This window comes from Myxocyprinus asiaticus, chromosome 40 (assembly GCF_019703515.2).
Source record: "Myxocyprinus asiaticus isolate MX2 ecotype Aquarium Trade chromosome 40, UBuf_Myxa_2, whole genome shotgun sequence".
In the NCBI taxonomy this organism is placed as follows: Eukaryota; Metazoa; Chordata; class Actinopteri; order Cypriniformes; family Catostomidae; genus Myxocyprinus; species Myxocyprinus asiaticus.
The window spans coordinates 37,577,313-37,598,994 of record NC_059383.1 but is presented as its reverse complement, the minus strand read 5'-3'; the positions used below and the strand labels follow the sequence as shown (position 1 = coordinate 37,598,994).

The 21,682-nt window shown below is 38.6% G+C and overlaps 1 protein-coding gene across 4 annotated transcripts in view; it reads right to left on the bottom strand.

The window, feature by feature from the left end:
* The window catches only part of LOC127430465 (netrin-G2-like), an 88,794-nt gene extending 76,357 nt beyond the window's left edge, over positions 1-12,437 (bottom strand). For all 4 annotated transcript variants that reach the window (XM_051680247.1, XM_051680248.1, XM_051680249.1 and 1 more), the window contains exons 1-2: positions 12,192-12,437; positions 7,393-8,123 (exon numbers count right to left, since the gene is read on the bottom strand). In XM_051680247.1, coding sequence (XP_051536207.1) covers positions 7,393-7,614 — 222 coding nt within the window. In that variant the 5' untranslated portion in view covers positions 7,615-8,123; positions 12,192-12,437. The remainder of the gene's footprint in view (positions 1-7,392; positions 8,124-12,191) is intronic.
* Positions 12,438-21,682: the final 9,245 nt, after the last annotated feature.

Genomic DNA, 21,682 nt, shown 5'->3' with positions numbered 1-21,682 from the left:
GATATTACAAAATACAGGGCAGACAGTTTGATAAGTAGATTGGAATATTTCCACTATTATCCAGTTTAAAGCAGTTTTACACTAGTAAGCGCATCATATAACTATTGTGCTATGAATGAAAACACTCCTTACTCAAACATAACTGTCACGAAAAGAAAACAGTACTCCAAAGCAAACTTGTACTATTATAAAACATTACCATTTTTTGGTTTGTCTATATTAATACTATGGTTTTATCATTAAAATCATGCTAAATTTTGTGGTTACTATGGTTTTACTATAAATACCATTGTTAGGTTATTGTAATAAAACTATGATTAATTTTTGTAATGGATAAATAAAGCAATTGCGAGGGAATGCAAACATTTTTGCGAAAGAATGCAACTATTTTAAAAAATAAATTCCCTTCATGTCCTCTAAGGAGCTCTGTAATCCAGGTATTCTATGTTTCCAGAACATTTGAACTATATAGTTTAACTATACTATACTAGAACTATGCATATATACTGCTACTAGAAACTGTAAAAGTAGTATGGTAGTATGCTATTTCAAACGCAGCATTAGTGAAGTGCAGTTTGAGAGTGTGAAGGATGTCTCCTATCTTCGATCATTTCTCTCTTCTTCCTGTTTGTACCCCTCTCTCTTCTTCACTTGCCCCTTCTCTCTTTCTCTCTCTCTCTCTCATTTCTATTTATAGCACTGGCTCATTTGTGCCTCTAAATCAGAGAGCACCGTAGTGTAGCGGGAGTTTTTTTTTACTTTCATACACACACACCTATACGTTTCACACCCATATGTTCTCACGTTAACACATCTTGTTGTTTCATGTGCATCGTGGCTGTGTGCTCTCAGAGACTTGCATGCATGAACAACACATGCCTGTTTAGTGTGTGTATGTGTGTCTATGTGTGCTCCTTTTTTCCGCTGAAGTAAGCTTCGATTCGACCCTTTCTTTAGGGAGCTCTCTCTCTCTCCTTGTCTCTCACTCTCTCTCTCTCACACTCTCTGTCATTTTCTCTTTCCATGAAATACTAACAAGCTTAGAATAGAGCACTTGAAAACAAAATAAAAACTATGGCATAAACTGGGACAGACACAGGGATATGCATAGGAATAAAGCCTGCAAGCACTTACACAACAACAGACACAAACACAAAACATAAGAGCAGCAAACAACAATAGTATTGAGTGACAGCTGCTGCGAAATGTGTACAATAAGAAATATCACACTCTTATGACTTAATTAAAAAATAAAGTTCATGATCACTAACAATTATAATATCATGTGTTAGTCTAGCATATTACACACAACCTCAAATCAAGGCTATAATATTTAATTTCATTCCAAAACATTTTAATATTGTACCACTAAAAGTGAAAGTTCACCCAAAATAAAATAAAAAACTGCCAACATCAACCCTCTTATCATTCAAAACGTGTATTTTTTTAAAGTGCAATACAAAATAAGTTATTTTGCAGAATGTTCACACTGCTCTTTTCCAATCCCAGTCCCCATTGAATAATTTATTTTGAGTTCCCCATAAAAAGAAAAATCATATGGGTTTAGAAGGACATGACGGTACAGTAAATACAGTCTGTTACTTCAGTCACTTGTTACTTGAATTACAAGTCAGTCATTATGTTTCCCCATTAAACTATTCAAAATCTTCCTCTCGCAAGATGAGAAAAGTAGCTATGAAAATCACTTTGGTGATTTCCAAAACATTGGCTTGCAAGTCGCTATGGATGTTTTCACCTTTGAGTCTTTAAATCTGTGCGTGCATGTAAGTTATTTCCCTGCCAAGCGGGCTTTTTCAAGCACAGGATAATTGCCTCAGGCAAGGCATCCCGTCTTTCACTGGACCATGTTGACATTAATTACGCTAACGTTAATTTTGAACATCAAAGTTTTATTTTTTATGTTGTTTGTTTTTTATTATTCAAATTAATTTTGCCCTGCTGACCTAGAAGGCTACTGTATGTGCCGACTGCTTAACTGGTTGAACTATCTTTTGTTCTGTGTGCACGTCGATGTTTAGAACAATAAACATCCCCAATCTGGAATGCCCAATTCCCAATGCACTCTAAGTCCTCGTGGTGATGTACTGACTCGCCTCAATCTGGGTGGCGGAGGACTAATCTCAGTTGCCTCCACGTCTGAGACCGTCAATCCACACATCTCATCACGTGGCTTCTTGAGCATGTTACTGCGGAAACATAGCGCGTGTGGAGGCTTCACGCCATCCACCGCGGCATCCACGCACAATTCACCACACACCCCACCGAGAGTATAGTGACCACGAGGAGGTTATCCCATGTGACTCTAACCTCCCTAGCAACCGGGCCAATTTGGTTGCTTAGGAGAACTGGCAGGAGACACTCAGCACGCCCTGGATTCAAACTCACGAACTCTAGGGTTGATAGTCAGAGTCTTTACTTAAACTGTTATTGGTTAACGTTCTTTACCAAACAGCTATAATATTAGATCACTGGCTAATGCACGTTGTGAAATATGTGCAACTTTTCAATGCATCTTTTTCTCTTTTCATCTTTTACAGGTTTGGCTTTCCTGTCAACAATGTCCTGACTGTTTTGATATGTTAAGTAACTTTTAAATGGTGTATTCCATTTAGAACAGGCTATTAGGTTTGCTCTATTGGTCCTGCACTATTCATATTGTGTATATATATATATATATATATATATATATATATATATATTCAATTGTTTTCATTAAATATGCCTGTATTCACTAATGTTGATTCAGTGAATGCGTGTCATGTTCTATAATTAATGTACAATTATCATAATGCAAGATAAATCGCAGATAAATGCCCCTTTTCAGCAGAATTTAGTGTCTGTGGCTGTTGAAAAAGATTAAGTATTTTAAATCGGTCGCATAAACACACAATGTTTTTTAACTGTTTTCTGAGGGTTTCTTACTTTTTCTTACTCCAAAATTGACATTTAAAAGTCAAAGAAATTTGTCGTTACACACATCCCTAATGCAAACGTTAAAATGTAATGCCTCACAAGTTATGTGCTAAAGTAAAAGTGTATAAATGTCATAAGTTAGCATTGTGTGAGGAACAGATTAAAAAAGTGTTTATAAGCTTAAAATCTGCCGTTTTACTCGTGATATGCGTGAAAGAGAATTGTCATTGTTGCAGCGCATCTAGTGTTTATTTCATCAGGAAAGTGGTACACAACGAGCCACACCAAAATCATTTTGCAAAAATGTTGGTATGCTGTAGTAACGGGATTCTCATAGATTCTAAAGGATGATAACAGATTTGTCATTTTTGGGTAAACAATTTCTTTCACTCTCTCAGATACTTTAACCATGTTGCAGTTCTTATATCAGTTTGCAGAACTTGGTTTCCTCCCCTCTTTTTCTCTTTCATATGAGTTTGTCATTTTCTTGGAAGGAGACATGCTATGGAGGATCACGTCTGTTGTAAAGTGCTGACTCTGCCCGCCTGCCTGCCCTCGTCATGTCTAGAATGTAAAAGGGAAACGCTTGGGCATGCTGTGGATGCTTGCGTGTGGGGCCATTAAGGACCCCATTAATATTAAAGACCTTGGGACGTCCTGAGGAACATTCCAGAGGCAAGTCCATTAGCAGAACTCCAGCAGAACAACTCAAGACTCAAGGGTTTGTGTTTGTGTGTGTGTGCACTCATTTAAGGGGATCTTAAGAGAGAGTTCACGCAAAAATTAAAGTTCTGTTATTGTTTAGTCACCCTCATGTTGTTCCAAACCAGTGTGACTTTCTTTGTTCTGTGAAAATCAAACTGAGAAGTTGAAAAGAATGTTTACGCTGCTCTTTTTCATACTGCAAAAGCATATAGTGAGCAGGTCAAGCATCTTAAAACTGGTCCATATGACCTGTATACTATACTATATAAGTCTTCCGAAGCCATACAATAGCTTTGTGTGAGGAACAAACAGATTGAAGTCGTTATTCACTAAATATAGCGCACAAGTCATATGGACTACTTTTACATTGCTTTTTTGTCCTTTATGTAGCTTGACAGACCCTGGTCACTATATGCTTTCAATATTTGGAAAAGAGTTAAAAGTTCTGTTTTGTGCCTAAGCATCTTCTTTTGTGTTCCACAGAAGAAAGTCATATGGGTTTGGAACAACATCAAGATGACTAAATGATGACAGAGAATTTCTGTATGTGTGTGTGAGAGACAGTGAGAGAGAGAGAGAGAGAGAGAGAGAGAATAGAGTTGCCTAACATTAAACAGATCATTGACTGTTACATGTCTGAAAGCAGTGTCCATTTCCACCTCTAATAACTGTCTGTATTTTCAGTTCCATAATCATTCAGGACCTCCTTTGTTAAAAGGCTCAACTCCTTCACAATCTTCTGCAATAAACAAAGTTTGTGTGTGTGTATTTGTGTATCTACTGTACGTGTGTTTATGCATGACTTTGCAGTGCCTGGATAATTTGATCTGGACTAATCAGTGTTGTATTACCTCTTTTCCCCTGATACTAGTATTTGTTTAAGCTCTAGTACTCTTTCCAGCCTGCACTCTCCACTTCCCTCTCTTCTCTTTTGACTTCCTTCTGGCCCTTTTTCTTTTCCTTTTGCCTCTTTTTTTCCCTTTACTAAGCCAAGCATCACTATCACTAATACTTACATAATATTCGTATCACTTTAAAGTCTCAATTTCTTATACCCAAGGTGGACCTCGTAAACACATGACCTCTGTGCCTTTGAGAATAACCCGCTGACCCTGCTGTTAACAAGGCGATATTTGACATCCTCCCGTTCCTCTGTCCTTGCGCGCCTAACTCTGCCAACAATCCCATGTGGGTGAGCAACACCTCGGCCTTCTGCTGTCCATGTGTGCTGACCTCAGCAGCATTTTTTCTGCTGCGGTCGGTGACCTGCACGGCAGATCCTGCTCAAATTAACACTGCTTCTAGACCTACGCCCCCATGATGGCTGCTGGTTGGCACCGTTCTGCAAGCACCAATTGTTTTGCATGGACACCACAGCTGGTGGTCAAAAAGGTTCGGAGAACAAACTGTAAACCTGTGCAAATACATCCACCTGAGGTCCCTCCTAACTGGTTACTAATTGTGACTCGGATTATTGCACTACCATGTTACTTATTCCACATATTGTCCTATGTTAGTTCACCCAAAAATGATCATTCTCTCATCATTTACTGGCCCTCATGCTATCTCTTCATGGCTTTCTTTCCTTTGTGGAACACAAACGATGATATTTTGAAGGATGTATAATGTGTTTTTATCCATGCAATGTAAGTCAACGGGATCCAAAAATGTCAAGCTCCAAAAAACACATGAAGGCATCATAAAGGTAATCCATATGACTCGAGTGGTTTAATCCATGTCTCCTGAAGCAATATAATTGCTTTGGGTGAGAGACAGACCAAAATTTAAGTCCTTTTTCACTTTAAATCTTGACATCTGTAGTTTCCTTGACATCCGTAATTTCATGAGAGAAGCTCATTCACACACGTACTCGTGCTTGACGCATGAGCGCTGTACACAAGCCAGACACAGTGTTGCCAGGTTTTTACGCCCATCTGGGCTATTTTGAAAATGCAGAGTTAAAATTATATAGTAGTGGGTTGTTTGTTTTTTTTTTGGAAAACTTTTAAAATGCCCCCCAGTCGCCAAAAGGTTGATTATAAACACTAGAAAATGAAAATGCAATGTCTATTTGATATATAAAGATACAGGGATTGGGGGGTCTGGGAAGCTCAGCAAGTAATGACGCTGACTACCAACCCTGGAGTCGTGAGTTCGAATCCAGGGCGTGCTGAGTGACTCCATCCAGGTCTCCTAAACAACCAAATCGGTCCAGTTGCTAGGGATGGTAGAGTCACATGGGGTAACCTCCTCGTGTTTGCGATTAGGGGTTCTCGCTCTCAATGGGGCGCGTGGTAAGTTGTGCGTGGATCGCGGAGAATAGCATGAGCCTCCCGTGCTGTGAGTCTCCACGGTGTCATGCACAGCGAGTCACGTGATAAGATGCACGGATTGACTGTCTCAGAAATGGAGGTAACTGAGACTTGTCCTCCGCCACCCGGATTGAGGTGAGTAACCGCACCACCACGAGGACCTACTAAGTAGTGGGAATTGGGCATTCCAAATTGGGAGAAAAGGGGATAAAATGTAAAAAAAATAAAAAAATAAAAAAATACATAAATAAATACAGGGATTGGGCACCTGGCAACTGTGTGCAGCATCGAAGAATCACTGTCTTGAATATTGTACTGTGCTCCAATTGGGTAGGATGTCAAGTTTGTAGTGAATAAGGATTACAATTTTGGTCTGTTTCTCACCCAAAACAATCGTATTACTTCAAAAGTCATGGATTAAACCACTCAAATCATATGGATTACATTTATGATGCCCTTATGTGCTTTTTTTTTTTTTTTTTTGGAACTTTAAAATGTTGGACCTTATTTACATAATGTTGATGAGCACAAAATATTATTTCCTCTTGTCCCTCCTTTAAACATGTTAACATGATTTTATTGTGATAAAATCACTTACTAACCTAATCTGTGTAAAGTTAGCCAATAAAATACGGTGATTACAGGGTTTTGTTGTCATGGCAACGTAGTTGTAATATTGGATATAACTTCACACAGATGAGGCTAGTGAGCGTCTTATGACAATAAAATCTTCTTAATGTGCCTCCACTCACAGTATACATGTAGAAAATAATATGAAATTTACCTGGATGGTAAATTATTTCTGTTGGATTTTCGAAGTGTGCATCCATGCACTGTTTTAGAGAAATATTGCTCTGTATCACTTACACTACAGCAGAGAGTTTGTGATGGCTTCAGTTGAAGCTTATGAATTGAAAGAAAGTGGCAAGGAATTATTATTATTTTTTTATGTATGATCCTGGAACTTAATAATGCTAATGCCTATACTTATGCAAATGCAAATGCAAATGCAAAAAATACGCAACTGAAAAAAGCCGATCCTAGGGTAACAGAACTTTCGGAAACAGCATGCCGACTTCCCGTGTGATCATGTTGGGATGTTTGGGGTATTTTGATTTTTTGATTTGGTAGTATTTGGTAGTAGCACAGTGCATGGTAGTATATTAACTTTAAAATTACCAACAAAGTACATACTTTCAATTTGTATTGTATGAGGATTTAGAGGGAGATTCTAATTGTGATAAGTAGTAATCAGCATGTTGTGCATTTAAATCACACGTTTATTGTATTTTTGATTTCTGTATTAGGAACATTTTATTGTTTCTATAAAAAAAACAAAAAACTTTTAAGTATAGTTATCTCCAAAATATTAATAACTGCCTCTTAAGTAAGTTTATGAAAACTTTTTTCCAATGCAACACAATCAGTTTTGAAAACTCACCAGTGTGCAGAATCTCTCCGGCGGGTTCCCACAAGTGATGCCCGGTGGCTCAACCTGGATGCGCATGTACTCCTTCATGAACTGGGCTTTGGGTTGGCACGCATAATGCTCCCACATGGCGCCTTCGTCTGTGCTCACGAGCGACTTGCACTGGTCATACTGGCCTCGGGCTCGCGCCAGTAGGTGCACAAGCAGGAAGAGGAGCCCGGTGCATGCACGCATGGCAGTCGCGCGACCGAGAGAGGATTTCCGTGGGTCCAGAGAAACAGGAGAGGGACCACCGTGGGTACAGAGGGGTGACGCTTTAACATGGAACAGCAGCACCGGTGGTCAAGTTAAAGCATCCCATAACCTCACCACGGTCATGCTTTGATTTATTCCAAGAGAAAAAGTAAAATCTAGAAAAATATGTGCATAAAAAGGGTGTTTATAATTATACGTTTGGGGGGAATCCTTGTAAATCTAATGTATTGAGTTTTATGTCGTTTGCACTGCGAGGGCAAATCTTATATTTGTGCGCTTGGACACTGTCCTGATGTGCTTGGTCAAAGATGCTGATGCTTTCTCTCGAACCTACATCCATAGCAGATCCTTGTGCATGCCGCTGCAGAGCATATTTACAAGCTAGAACTCGAGTACAAGGGTGCGAAACTCTGAAAGCAAGAATCAGAAATAGCCGTCAAGTTCCATCCTTTACTCCAATATGACTTCAGCAGCCGCTGTCCAAGGTCCTGAAATCAAAACACAGACAATTTAGTGCTCAGTTTCCCTTATCTTTCTTGATGTCAGCCTGTTTTTCAAGTGATGCTTTTTAGCTGACGGTCTAATCTGCCACCCCCCCCCCCCACCAAGACTTAGAAAAAGGCGGTGTATATTCGATATCATGCAGATACAGCGATGCAGATATTGCACACTCTGTGCTGAATGTTGCATTAGTTTCCTAAAGTAACTACATTTTGATTTTGTCCATTTCTCTGCAGTGTTTACAGTAATAAAGGAATAGTACTCCCAAAAATGTTAAATCTATCATAATTTACTCACCCTCATGCCATTCCAGATGTGTATGACTTTCTTTTATCTTGTGAACACAAAGATTTTTAGAAAAATATATCAATGTAAGTGAATGATGGCCAGAACTTTGAAGCTCCAAAAATCACATAATACGACTCCAGTAGTTAAATCCATGTCTTCAGAAGTCACATGATAGGCGTCTATGAGAAACAGATCAATATTTATGAACTTTTATACTATAAATCACCACTTTCACCAGACCTCCTAAACGCTCTCTTCTCTCGTTCTTTTTTTTGGCGATTCACATTCTTCGTGCATATCACCACCTACTGGGCAGGAATGAGAATTTATAGTAGAAAAGGACTTAAATATTGATCTGTTTCTCACCCACAACTATCATATGAAAAGCTAAAAAGATGGCACCACAGATGGCTGCTTAGGTGTGGAGCTCTCTAGCGTTTTTGTTACTTTTGTTTGTTTGTCATGTTTTTTGTCACTCTTTCTCGATCAGTTTCACCAGAGATGAACTGATTGAATATTCGGCAGAGCATACCTGATAATTTTTTGCCAGTGTTTGATTATTCTGACGTTTTATTAGACATCTTAGTTGGAGGTGCAGCGGTGATCTACAAGCGATCCAAAAGACGTATGCGAGGGAAGCAAGCCGGCGCGCTTGTGAAGCTTTGTCAATGCGGCTTTAGGACTCCTCTGCCGAGTATTCATCTGCCAGGCTTTCAGCTGTTCAGAGCGGATCGCGTTGCTGAGTTATCAGAGAAAATGAGAGGCGGTGGAACATGCTTTTACATCAGTTAAAGTTGGTGTACAGATATAATAGCATTGAAGAAGATGTCCTAATTTAGAGGTGTTCTTCATCAACTGTAATCCTTTCTACTCGCCGCAGAATTTTCCTTGTTTATTTTGGTGAGTGTTTATATCCCGCCACAAGTATGCGTGAATGCAGCGTTGCAACAGCTGGCTGATCACATCACAGGCACGGAGCAACAACACCCAGACTCTCTTATCATTATTCTGGGAGATTTTAATAAAGCTAACTTCACCTGTGAACTGCCAAAATGCAAACAACACATCACATGCCCCACCAGAGAAAGAAATATATTGGACCACTGCTACACCACTGTAAAGGATGTATATCGCTCTGTCCCACATGCAGCTTTAGGACTCTCTGATCACTGTCTGGTTTACCTTCTCCCGACCTACAAGCAGAAACTAAAATCAAGCCTGTAGTACGGACTGTAAAGAGATGGACTAATGAAGCAGAGCTGGAACTACAAGCCTGCTTTGACTGCACTGATTGGAGTGTTTTTGAAGCTGCAGCCACAGACCTGGACGAGCTCACAGATACTGTGACATCATATATCAGTTTCTGTGAGGATATGTGCATCCCTACTAGGACATTTTTATCCTTCAATAATGATAAACCATGGTGTACAGGAAAACTCAGACAGCTTTGTCATTTTGGAAACAAAATACTAGGAAAGCTTCAGGCCCAGATGGTGTTTCACCTGCCTGTCTGAAAGTCTGCGCTGGCCCCCATCTTCACACAGATCTTCAATAGATCACTGGAGCAATCTGAAGTTCCCTGCTGCTTCAAACACACCACCATCATTCCGGTCACCAAAAAACCCCAAAACACAGGACTTAATGACTACAGACCTGTCACTCTCACGTCTGTGGTCATGAAGTCATTTGAGAGACTGGTTTTGGCCTACCTGAAGGACATCACTGGACTCCTGCTTGACCCCCTTCAGTTTGCTTACCGAGCAAACAGGTCTGTGGATGATGCTGTCAATATGGGACTGCATTATATCCTGCAACACCTCGACAGACCTTGGACTTATGCAAGGATCCTGTTTGTGGACTTCAGTTCAGCCTTCAAAATCATCATGCCTGATCTTCTCTTAACCAAACTGAGCACTTCGTGCCCACCCCAATCTGTCGATGGATCACCAGCTTTCTGACAGATAGTCAGCAGCTAGTGAGACTGGGGAAACTCACATCCGAACCTTCACTATTAGCACTGGTGCTCCTCAGGGATGCGTTCCCTCTCCACTGCTCTTCTCCCTGTACACAAATGACTGCACTGCAAAAGACCCCACAGTCAAGCTCCTGAAGTTTGCAGATGACACCATGGTCATCGGCCTCATCCGCGACGTTGACAAGTCTGCATACATATGGGAGGTTGATAAGCTGGCTTTCTGGTGCGGTCATAACAACCTTGAGCTGAACACGCTCAAAACAGTGGAGATGATAGTGGACTTCAGGAGAAATCCCCCCGCACCCCACCCCCCCCACCATCCCGAACAGCACCGTGGCAGCTATGGAGTCATTCAGGTTCCTGGGCTCTACCGTCTCTCAGGACCTGAAGTGGGACACCCACATAGATTTCAATGTGAAGAAAGCTCAGCAGAGGTTGTACTTCCTTCGCCAGCTGACGAAGTTCAACCTGCCACAGGAGCTGCTGACACAGTTCTACTCAGCTGTCATTGAGTCTGTCCTGTGTACATCTATAACTGTCTAGTTTGGTTCAGCCACCAAATCAGACAGAAGGAAACTACAACGGACAATCAGGACTGCTGAGAGGATTATTGGTGCCCCCCTGCCCACCCTCCAAGTCCTGTACATCTCCAGAGTGAGGAAACGTGCAGGTAGAATCACTCTCGACCCCACACACCCTGCCCACTCCCTCTTTGAACTGTTGCCCTCTGGCCTGCGCTACAGAGCACTGAGTGCCAGGACATCTAGGCACAAGAACAGTTTTACTCTCAGGCCATTTTCCTCATGAACAATTAAACTGCCTCAGTACTCCCCTATAGTGCAATAATGTAAATACATATCTCATCTACATATGTAAATTCACCAGATTTACACACTGCACAGCTACCTACCAGCTGGCTAGCGTTACATATGGAACTACAAAGCTGAAATATTTTTTCTAAAAATTTGTGTTCAGCAGAGAAAAGAAAATCACATCCTAAATGATGAGAGAATTTTCATTTTTGGTTGAACTATCCCTTTAATGACAGTTAAGATTACATTTATATCAGTGGTAGGAGTGCTCTCTGTTTTTGCAAATATAGTGCAAGTATACTCTGTAAAAATTTTTAGTCAGTTAACCTAAAGATGTATTCATAGATTCTAGATCAGGTAGAAATAGGCTCATTAAGCTAACAACTACACGTTCACTTATTATAGTGTTAAAACGACGACATTCTTGCTTTTAATTCCACGTTTAAACACAAATTAGATATTTTCTGAGGTCCAAGTAGCACAGAAAAGTCATCAAAATTCTTGTATTATTATTATTATTATTATTATTATTACGTCAAAATGTATCAAGTAAGTTCCTTTCGCTACCAGAATCCATTTAAGTCGGAAACAAACTGAAAACAACCATTGATATTTCACTTACACACTCTGGAGGACATACAAGATGGATAATCTGAGGTAAATCTGACTAAACTTGATAAATTTGGTCCGAGTTTGACAGTTGGAAATCGTTCTTCCCTCCGCAGAGCGGACGGCATCGCGCGGGGTGTGTCGCGCGCCTCCCGCCATAAAACGGCGCGAGGGAGCCATGATTAAACCGTTTCCTCGGTACAACTCGCGTTTATCGACCGAGAATGGCGGTGGGAGAGCTGATTTTGCGATTGAATAGACCAGAAACAACTTTTCAGCGTTTCAAGCATAAATCAAAAGTAAGGCGCCGTGACATGCTCGTGGGAGGTTCGGCCCGTTTCGGGTTGTTGAAGTAGTTGAGATGTACTCACCGAGCGCGTGACGTGCGCGCGCGCTGTCCTCCGCTCACTTGGAGCCGCTTCGACTCCCGCAGCGAGGATGCGGTCCTTCCGTGTTTGTTTTTATTTTATCCCTATCTACCGGAGAGTTTTCCAACCACCCTGAGAGATGCACACAGGCGCGCGGGAGGTGCCCTAGTTCTGCAGGAGATGCTGAATTACCGGAGGAGGGTGTGCGTGTTGTGAAGTCTCCAAAAGTGAGAATGTCGACTTGTACGCGTCCTCTCTACTACTTCACTAGATCGGATTTGCCCTGCGTGTGTTCAAGGGCAGCAAGCTTCATGGTAAACCTCCCTCCCCCTCTCGTTCCCCCTCCCTCTTTCTCTAATCCTTTTAAGCATCACTCTCAATCACTATCTGAGCCTTTATCTGCGGGCTTGTGCCAGGCTGGCCCGGCTGCTGAACGGGCTTTGAGGGTTTGAAGCAACCGTCCCGCCGGTGCTGAGCGCACGGTCCCGCACTCAGGGACACCGAGGAATTCACATTTTAACGCACTTAATTTTTTTTAATGAATGCTCATATTTTCTTAGGACATTCGTTCAGAAATGCTGGTCGTGTAGGAATGGTCATTAGCTTTGAAGTTACACACATGACAAATTGTATGGATGTCATTATATAAGATCAAGTATCATTTATTTGAAAGAAGGCCTTTTTTTCTTTTTTTTTTCTTTTTTTTTTTTTTTTGTGTGTGCAAAACATGCACAATAATACGTTGCATATGTTTTTAAGTGTTAAAACGACTGACCAACTGTTCAAAATTAAGACAGAAAAGTATTCAGACACTTTTTGCATACACATTAGTGGAACGTGTCAATAGTTGACTAACACTCTTAGAAATAAAGGTTCTTTAATGTTCTTTAGGTTCATCAAAGACCCCTTTTCCTATTAAAACCATATTTGTCTGTTTAGTGTTCTTGAGTTAAAAATAACTTAATGTTTAATTATAGGTTCTGCTGATTAGTGTTTCTAAGTTATTTAAGGAATATTCCGGGTTCAATGCAAGTTAAGCTCAATCGACAGCATTTGTGGCATAATGTTGATTACCACAAAACTTGTCCCTCCTTCTTTAAAAAATGCTAAATTACAGTGAGGCACTTACAATGGAAGCGAATGGGGCCAGTTCGTAAATGTTTCAATAGTGTAGCCTCAAGACGTAAACAATGTGTGTGTTAAAATGATTTTTGTGTGATAAACCGAAACCTGAATATAACCCTAAAAGCCCTAAAATGATAGTGAAAGCTAAGGGCATAGATTTGGCTTGAATATTGGGGGGGGGTTACAGTGTGAAGAATTTACATGTTTCCATTGATCATGGTATAAATATTGGGGAGGTTGTACTTGCTTGTTTTATTCCCTCTGGAATCTGCGCCCCTGGTAAAAGTGACAATTTAAACAGGTTTACAGCTCAAATAATACACACATTTTTTACAGAAGAATTAATGTACAATCTGATTTTATAAAATGATAAACTTCAAATTTCTGCCTTGAAACCCTTCAAAAATTGGCCCCCATTCACTTCCATTGTAAGTGCCTCACTGTAACCGGCATTTTTGCTTTTTTATTTGGTAAATAAACAAGGGATGGGTCAAAATGTTATTATATACATATATATATATATAATTGTTTTTTTTTTTTTTTTTTTTTTTTTTTTTGTGGTAATCAACAATGTGCCACAAATGCTGTCGATTGAGCTTAATTTGTATTGAACCCGGAACACTCCTTTAAAGCAAAAGGTACTAAAATAGGGAGATAAAAGTTCGTTGTGGGACTTAAAAATGTTCTCCTAGCCTTCTAATTATAACCTTAATTTTAAAATTGTTTTTTAAGTACTTGTGGTTACTCTGCTAGGACGCCCGTGGAAACTTGAGAGGAACTGACTTCATACATCCACTAAAATCACCTTGACACCAGTTGGTTAAAAGTCTTTTTAAAAATGGCTTAGAAAATGAAGTTAGTTCCGGGAAAAAGTCTAGCATCGTTGCAGATGCCTTTTGGTTTGATAGTATCATACACATAGGCATTTATACATTTTAAGTGTGGTAGAATTCCCATTAGTGCCAATCAAGTGATTTAAGTGTGACCTGAAATCTCCAAATCATTGAACTTCTGTAACCGTTCTGTGCATGCACTTATTATGAGACAATTTAAGTTCAATTTTCTCAACTTTACAGTAAACTGTATAATAGCAACACTGTAACTTTACAATACAATTCTAAATTTACTTTAATTTGTCAGAAAGGCAAACGTTTACCCAAAACAAACAGAATACATCTCCAATGATCCAACTACTGTCCCCCTGTGCTATCTAATATATGGGAAGCCAAATGCTCGAATACTAAGGAAATATCCAGCAAACCTTCCCTCGTTTTCTTTATTTCTCAGCTTCCTCTCAATTACACACCCACAACACCTTTTTTATTTACAGTATACTGTTTACTTCTTGGAGCAGAAAACTTCTTAAAACAGTCTAATACACGGAATGGAAATTGAAAATCTGTTATACATTAATTCATAAAGTGTGTGTGATGTTTAAAGAGAATGAGAGAGAGAGAGAGAGAGAGAGAGTTGGCGTGATTCTGTGCCCTGTACTGTCTGCATTGACAGGAGCACGGATCAGATCGATAGTTTGTCCTTGCTGTGTCTCAACGGAAAGATTTCCGCATCTCTCTCTCTCTCTCTCTCTCTCTCTCTCTCTCAGAGCTGACTTGACTTCCCCCTCCTGACACTCCTCCACCCTCTTAAATATCTCTCTAAAAAGCAATTCATAATACATTCATGTGCGTTAAAAAAACATCCTGCAGCTATTAACAGCTCTAAAAGGAAAACAAAGTCATTTCTGAATGATTTCCATTGATCCTTGTCCACACATTCTGACCTGAAACACACAAATCAGCCAGGATTAGCCATCAATGATTCTGAAAAAGGAAACTCCCTTATTCCAGCTCCATTATGACATCACAGTCCGTCCGCCAAACTTTACAAGGGTTCACCATCTGTTTGGCGCGTCTGCTCCATGATTCAGAGGAAGTTTGTAATCCACTGGCACCTGTCACAGTGTTGACATATCATGCTCTAATAAACTATAGATTACGGATTGTAATCAGTGAAATGAGGGAAAAGCCACGTACATTGTCCCAGATAAAACTTCTAAACCTAGGAAACACTCATATAGGTCATTACTTTTCTGAATGACCAATATGTATGGCACGCAACACAATTTAAGATTATTCCGCACTCATGGTTAAATTGTGTAGGAATATAATTTCTCCACAAGAAAAAATTCTCCTAAAACTAATAAAAGGAATAGTTTGCCCCAAAAATATTCTGTTGTCCCCTCATGTTGTTCCAAACACGTCTAAACACAATACCGTAACTTCATTTGGAATGACATTAGGGTGTGTAAATGATGATGGAATTTTAATTTTTGGGTGAACTGTCCCTTTAAGATTTTGAAAACCTCAAAAAAGAGCAAAAAAAGAAATTCCTCTCTTGCACTGCCGTCTCTCTCTCTCTCTCTCTCTCTCTCTCTCTCGTGTGTGTGTGTGTGTCTTTTGCGTAGGAGGCCACAGAAGTCATTTACACACGCACTGATCAGACAGACGCCGCCTGTATCAGAGTGTAGGGTTGGCGTCATTCACACGCCCACAACACTCTCATCCACTTGACTGAAAAAACACATGCAGAACTAATTCATAGATTCATAAGTTTCGGGGGAAATGACACTTTAGTCATGCCGATGCGTTAATCGAGGTCTAAAACTGCACTGTTGTTTGGCAAGAGTTCACATCCTCCTAACGACTGAAAGGCCTGTTTTTACTTTGACCCAGAGTGGCAGCAAAATACAGTATTCACAGTTTAACTTTGAAATAAAATTTGAATGTTGCCTTTACAGAGCCTGGTCTGAAATTTTCAAACAGCTTTAAAAAGTCTAGAATCCTGGAATTTAGATGTTATGTAGTTTGAACACTTGAAGGGAGATTTAATGTTTAAAGGTTATATAAACCTTATAGATGGGTATAGGAATTCCTCTTAACAATTCCAGTTCCTTAACGATTCCATTAACAATATTTTGAGAAACAAACAAACAAACAAAAAAGTCACTTTCATTCAGTCACTTTTTTTATGGAAAAATCACTTGCTACAGCAAAACTCATAATGTGTATGTTTAACTACATATTGTCATATGAACAACCAGTGATTACACTGATTTTATTTCATTTTCCTTAAGTAGGCCTATACATAACAGTAACAGTTCTTTTTCATCTGGAGTTGCACATGATAAAATGTATGACTTGTGTTTCAGTAAGTGAGTCAAAGTAGTTCACTAACTACTCCAACTGATTCATATATATTTTTGATTCCCAAAAAAACCCCCCCAGCTCATAAGAGTCATTTGTTCGAGAATCAGACTACACTGTTCATACTGTATATTTTTGATTCACCAAATAAAATCGGTTCATAAGAGTCAGTTGTTTGCAAAACGGACTACACAGGTCACAATGTATGTTTTTGATTCACTAAAAAGAATTGGTTTATAAGAGTCATTATTTCGGAAATTGGACTACACCCTTTGTACTGTATATTTTTGATTCACTAAAAAGAACCGGTTCATAAGAGTCATAAGTTCGTTTATTATTTTACACTGTTCGTACTGGGTATTTTTGATTCACTAAAAATAATTGGTTCATAAGAGTCAGTTGTTCGACAAACGGACTACACTGGTCGCACTATATGTTTTTGATTAACTAAAAACAAAACAAAAAAACAGGTTCAAAAGAGTCATTCATTCTGTAATTGGAATACACTGTTCTTACTTTATATTTTTGATTCACTGAAAAGAACCAATTCATAAGAGTCATTCATTCGGGAATCGGACTACACTGTTTATACTGTATATTTTTGATTAACTAAAAACAAAACAAAAAAACAGGTTCAAAAGAGTCATTCATTCTGTAATTGGAATACACTATTCATACTTTATATTTTTGATTCACTAAAAAGAACCGGTTCATAAGAGTCATTCATTCGAAAATTGGACTACACTGATTGTGCTGTATATTTTTGATTCAATAAAAAGAACCAGTTCAAAAGAGTCGTTCATTCTGTAATTGGAGTACACACTTCATACTTTATATTTTTGATTCACTAAAAAGAACTGGTTCATAAGAGTCATTAGTTCGGGAATCGAACAACACTACTCGTACTGTATATTTTTGATTCACAAAAAAAATAAATAAATGGTTCATAGAAGTCATCGCTTTGGGAATCGGATTACTCAGTTCTTACATTATATTTTTGATTCACCGAAAAGAACCGGTTCATAAGAGTCATTCATACGAGAATCGGACTACTCTCTCCGTACTGTATATTTTTGATTCACTAAAGAGACCCAGTTCATTAGAGTCACTCGTTTGGTAATTGGAGTACACTGTTCATACTGTATATTTTTGATTCAATAAAAATAACCACTTCATAAGAGTCATTCATTCAGGAATCGGACTACACTGTTTATACTGTATATTTTTGATTAACTAAAAAAACAAAAACAGGTTCATATGAGTCATTCGTTCGGTAATCGGACTACACTGTTCGTACTGTATATTTTTGATTCACTGAAAAGAACTATTTCATAAGAATCATTCATTCAGGAATCAGATTACACTGTTCATACTGTATGTATTTGATCAACTAAAAGGAACCAGTTCATAAGAGTCATTCGTTCCGGAAGCTGACTACACTGTTTGTACTGTATATATTTATTTCACTATAAAGAACTAGCTCATAAGAGTTATTCGTTCGGGATTCGGACTACACTATTTGTACTGTATAGTTTTGATTCACTAAAAATATCTGGTTCATAAGAGTCAGTCGTTCGGAAATCAAACTACATTATGTGCACTGTCGATTCAGAAGCAAGGCAAATAGCAAATTAAAGTCAGAACATCATGACTGTACCCAGTTTTGTGGATATAAGACCTAAATTTGCAGGTTTTTATGTTGGCTTAACAAACATAGCTATTGACAAAATTAAGTTTTGCTTTAAATACATAGAGTGCAAGCCAAAGATTGATCCGTCAAGTGTAGCTGTGTGTGTGTGTGTGCGCGTGTGTGTGTGGCCTGTTTGGCAGACCTTCATGAAGGTATACCCTTCACAAACACACCCCACTGTGGCCTGACTCTGTTCATCACACACACACACACATTAAGAAAAGAGTGAGAGAGCAGACTCAGATGCAGAGAGAGGCTAGAATGCAGTAAATAAATTAGTATTTTATGCAGGTCAGACTCTCGGGGTTTAGTGCGTGACCTGCAATGTCTATCCTGAACTTCTGGGACTCCCAACTCAAACAAGAAGCAATACGCATACACACACATACACACACGCTCACAGAAACTTCCAGATGTATGCACACTTTTGTGGTAAGGACTGGAAATGTAGATTCTAGGCTCTCACCTTTATGTGTTGACTCAGAGGTTGTGACAATTTTAAATCTCCACAGTGACATCGTGCCCCGTTATTATTTGAAACCTTACAAACTTGTAAAGCCTTTTACAACTTGTTTAAGCCTTTTGTGAAGTCTTTTGTTCGAAAATTATATTTTGTGCGATATCTCCTTTTAAAAGCCACTTGGTTTGATATTTTGTAACCTGCTACATGCACAGACATTTAGGGGGGGGAGACCGGGGCTAGTTGTCACAAGGGCTATATCTCAGTAACGATATCTCAGAAAGATTTGGAACATAATCAAATCACATTGGCATATATTCAATTCAAGGCTCAACTATATTATGAATGCAGATTTTTATAGAAAGGTTTAAAAGTCTGCTTAGGACAATGGTGTTTTTCATGAAAGTCAGGTGTTGTCACATTTTTTTATCGGAGCATGTGTTTTAAATATCATAAATGTATATAATTTATAAATTGCAATATTTGTTGGCCAAAACAATGATTCATGAATCGTTTTGTGCTTCATAAGTGTCTTACTTTTTAAATTTAGCCTTTAAATCAGGCATAGATTTAAAGATTTAGTTTTGCTGGTTACTACACCATGGTTTAATGCCAGGTTCCATTGTTTCAACTTACCCCAACTTGCCCCAAAAGGTCAATGTGTGTTCAGTGAACTCTATCTTTTTTTGTGGGGCAATATTGGTGAAAATGTTTAATGGCTTCTTTTTAGCCAAGACTTTAAGGTATGTGGCTATGCAGAAATTGACTTTCAAAAAGAAACCTCAAGTGCGACAACTAGCCCCGGTCTCCCCCATAAATAAATTGCCTGTATATAAGCCTGCATATAGATCGTCTTATTCAAAATCCCTACTGACTTTCTGACTGTGATGGTTAATAATATGACCAAAATTTTTATTTTTATTCAACATGCAAATTATAAACTCTTATGTAAACCATGATCATAATGATAATATAATTGTAATGGTCACATATGTTGTGCAGCTGCCTAGCAACCATTTTTTTTACATAAAATGGCGTTTAATAATAACGGCATTTTGGCATTTAATAAAAATGCCAGTAACTTTGCACTCAATTCCAGTTTGGCCATACACCGTGGTGTGCAGTGACTGATGGGTCTACTTCATATGTAATGAGACTGTATAGTGGTGTACACTTTTTTCTATACACTCCATGTGATATGAAATCTCACTTAAAATGTCAAAATACCGTTGTGTGATTGGAATGAATCATGTGTGTTTGTGTGTGTGAGACAGATATGAAAAGATACAAACAGTTCTGTTTATTTAGCAATAAAATTGTTGTTTTACATGCCTAATTCCCCCCTAAACATTCAACATAAGTGTAAAGGATAGACGCACACATATAAATCTTTTGCTGACCAAGCTCCTCTGCTTTTTTTAATGAAGTGTTATTAAGTCATAAGGATCTATGTTTCCCTATTAAAGTTCACACAGTGTCATAAACTGACAACCAAGCCGGCACATTTTGCCGTACATTAGCCCGCCAGGATGTCACCATCGAACTTTTTGAAATTCTGGTGTCAATATTTATGGGCCTTGATGGAGCTTTGCTAATATCCTTACTTCGCATTTTGTCTAGTTTTAATAGGATTTCAGGCTTAACTTCTGACCCGTGTAAACTCAAGAGACATCTCGGGTCAGTTCTGAAATGTGAACTGAGGGGTACATAATTTGTCATCTTTACTGAGGTCGTTATCATGCAAGCTAGAGAATATTTGGACCCACTTTATAGTAGGTGTCTTTAACTACTGTGTCTTTAAGCATTTGATACAATATACTTATTATGTACAGATGCATTGTACTTGCATATAAAGTACATGCTTTGAATTACATCTGTAGTTACACTGTTAACCCTAAACCTAACCCTAACCTTACCCCTACTCCTAAACCTATATGTACCTCAAACTCAGTAGCAGCATATGTGAATCTTGTGAGAATTTTGCAGAACAACACATAGCTACACAATTAATATATTGTATTGTACTGTATGTATTTTAATGTTAGTACATAATAGTTAAAGACTCACCTAATATAAAATGGGACCCAGTATTGTTTTGAATAAGCCATTGTGAGCAGACTATGACACCCTGTCAAACAAACAATTAAGCACTAATGCAATGATGTGTTTATGAGAACAAAACAAGAAGAGTTTATGAAAGATGACATAATGTTGGCATTTCTCGATGTTTTTTTGGTTGTCACAGTAGAGTTGACTGGTTCCTTGTAAAGTCCATGAAGTAGATGACCCAATACGCTCTCTCTCTCTCCAGATCTTCCACTTGACTGAACCCGGCTCAGGGTAATCGGCATGACGACCTTGCGTTTCACCAATCGATTTGGACCTTTAAAGGTGCCTTTCAAACAACTCCTGTGTTTGAGTGTGCATAAATGTGTGTTTTGGGTAATTACGTGCATGCATGTGTTTGCATTGTTTAGTGAATCTTTGTGTTTGTTTAGTTTAAGTGTCTCTAGTGTTGTGTTGTTTGTGTGTGCGTGTGTGTGTGTTCTCAGAGAGATATAGATGGATCGGTCAATGTCTTAAGATTGATTGGTCAAGTTCTCCCCAGACTCTGACCATTTTATGCTTTCTTTAACCACAGATCACCTTCCTCACACACGTTTCCATCATAATGATCTTTACTTTTCGTTATTCAGAACATTCTTGAATTTCTTTTAAGAACATTCTTGCATCACTAAAGCAGATTTTCATTTTTGAGGCATCCTGCAGTATGAAGTATTTACTGTATAACAGTAAAAACTGTAATACTTTTTTTAATTTAAATTAGCGTTACATTAGCATTGAATGCAGAACAACAACCACTACTATGATGTATAAAAACTTTACAATTAATTTACAACATTATATTGTTGTTTGTATTTGCATTATAGTCATGAGAATAAGATTTGTTGCATTATGAAAATGAGAATGAAGAAGAAAATGTATTTAAATTAATGTGCTTAAAGGCAAAGTAATC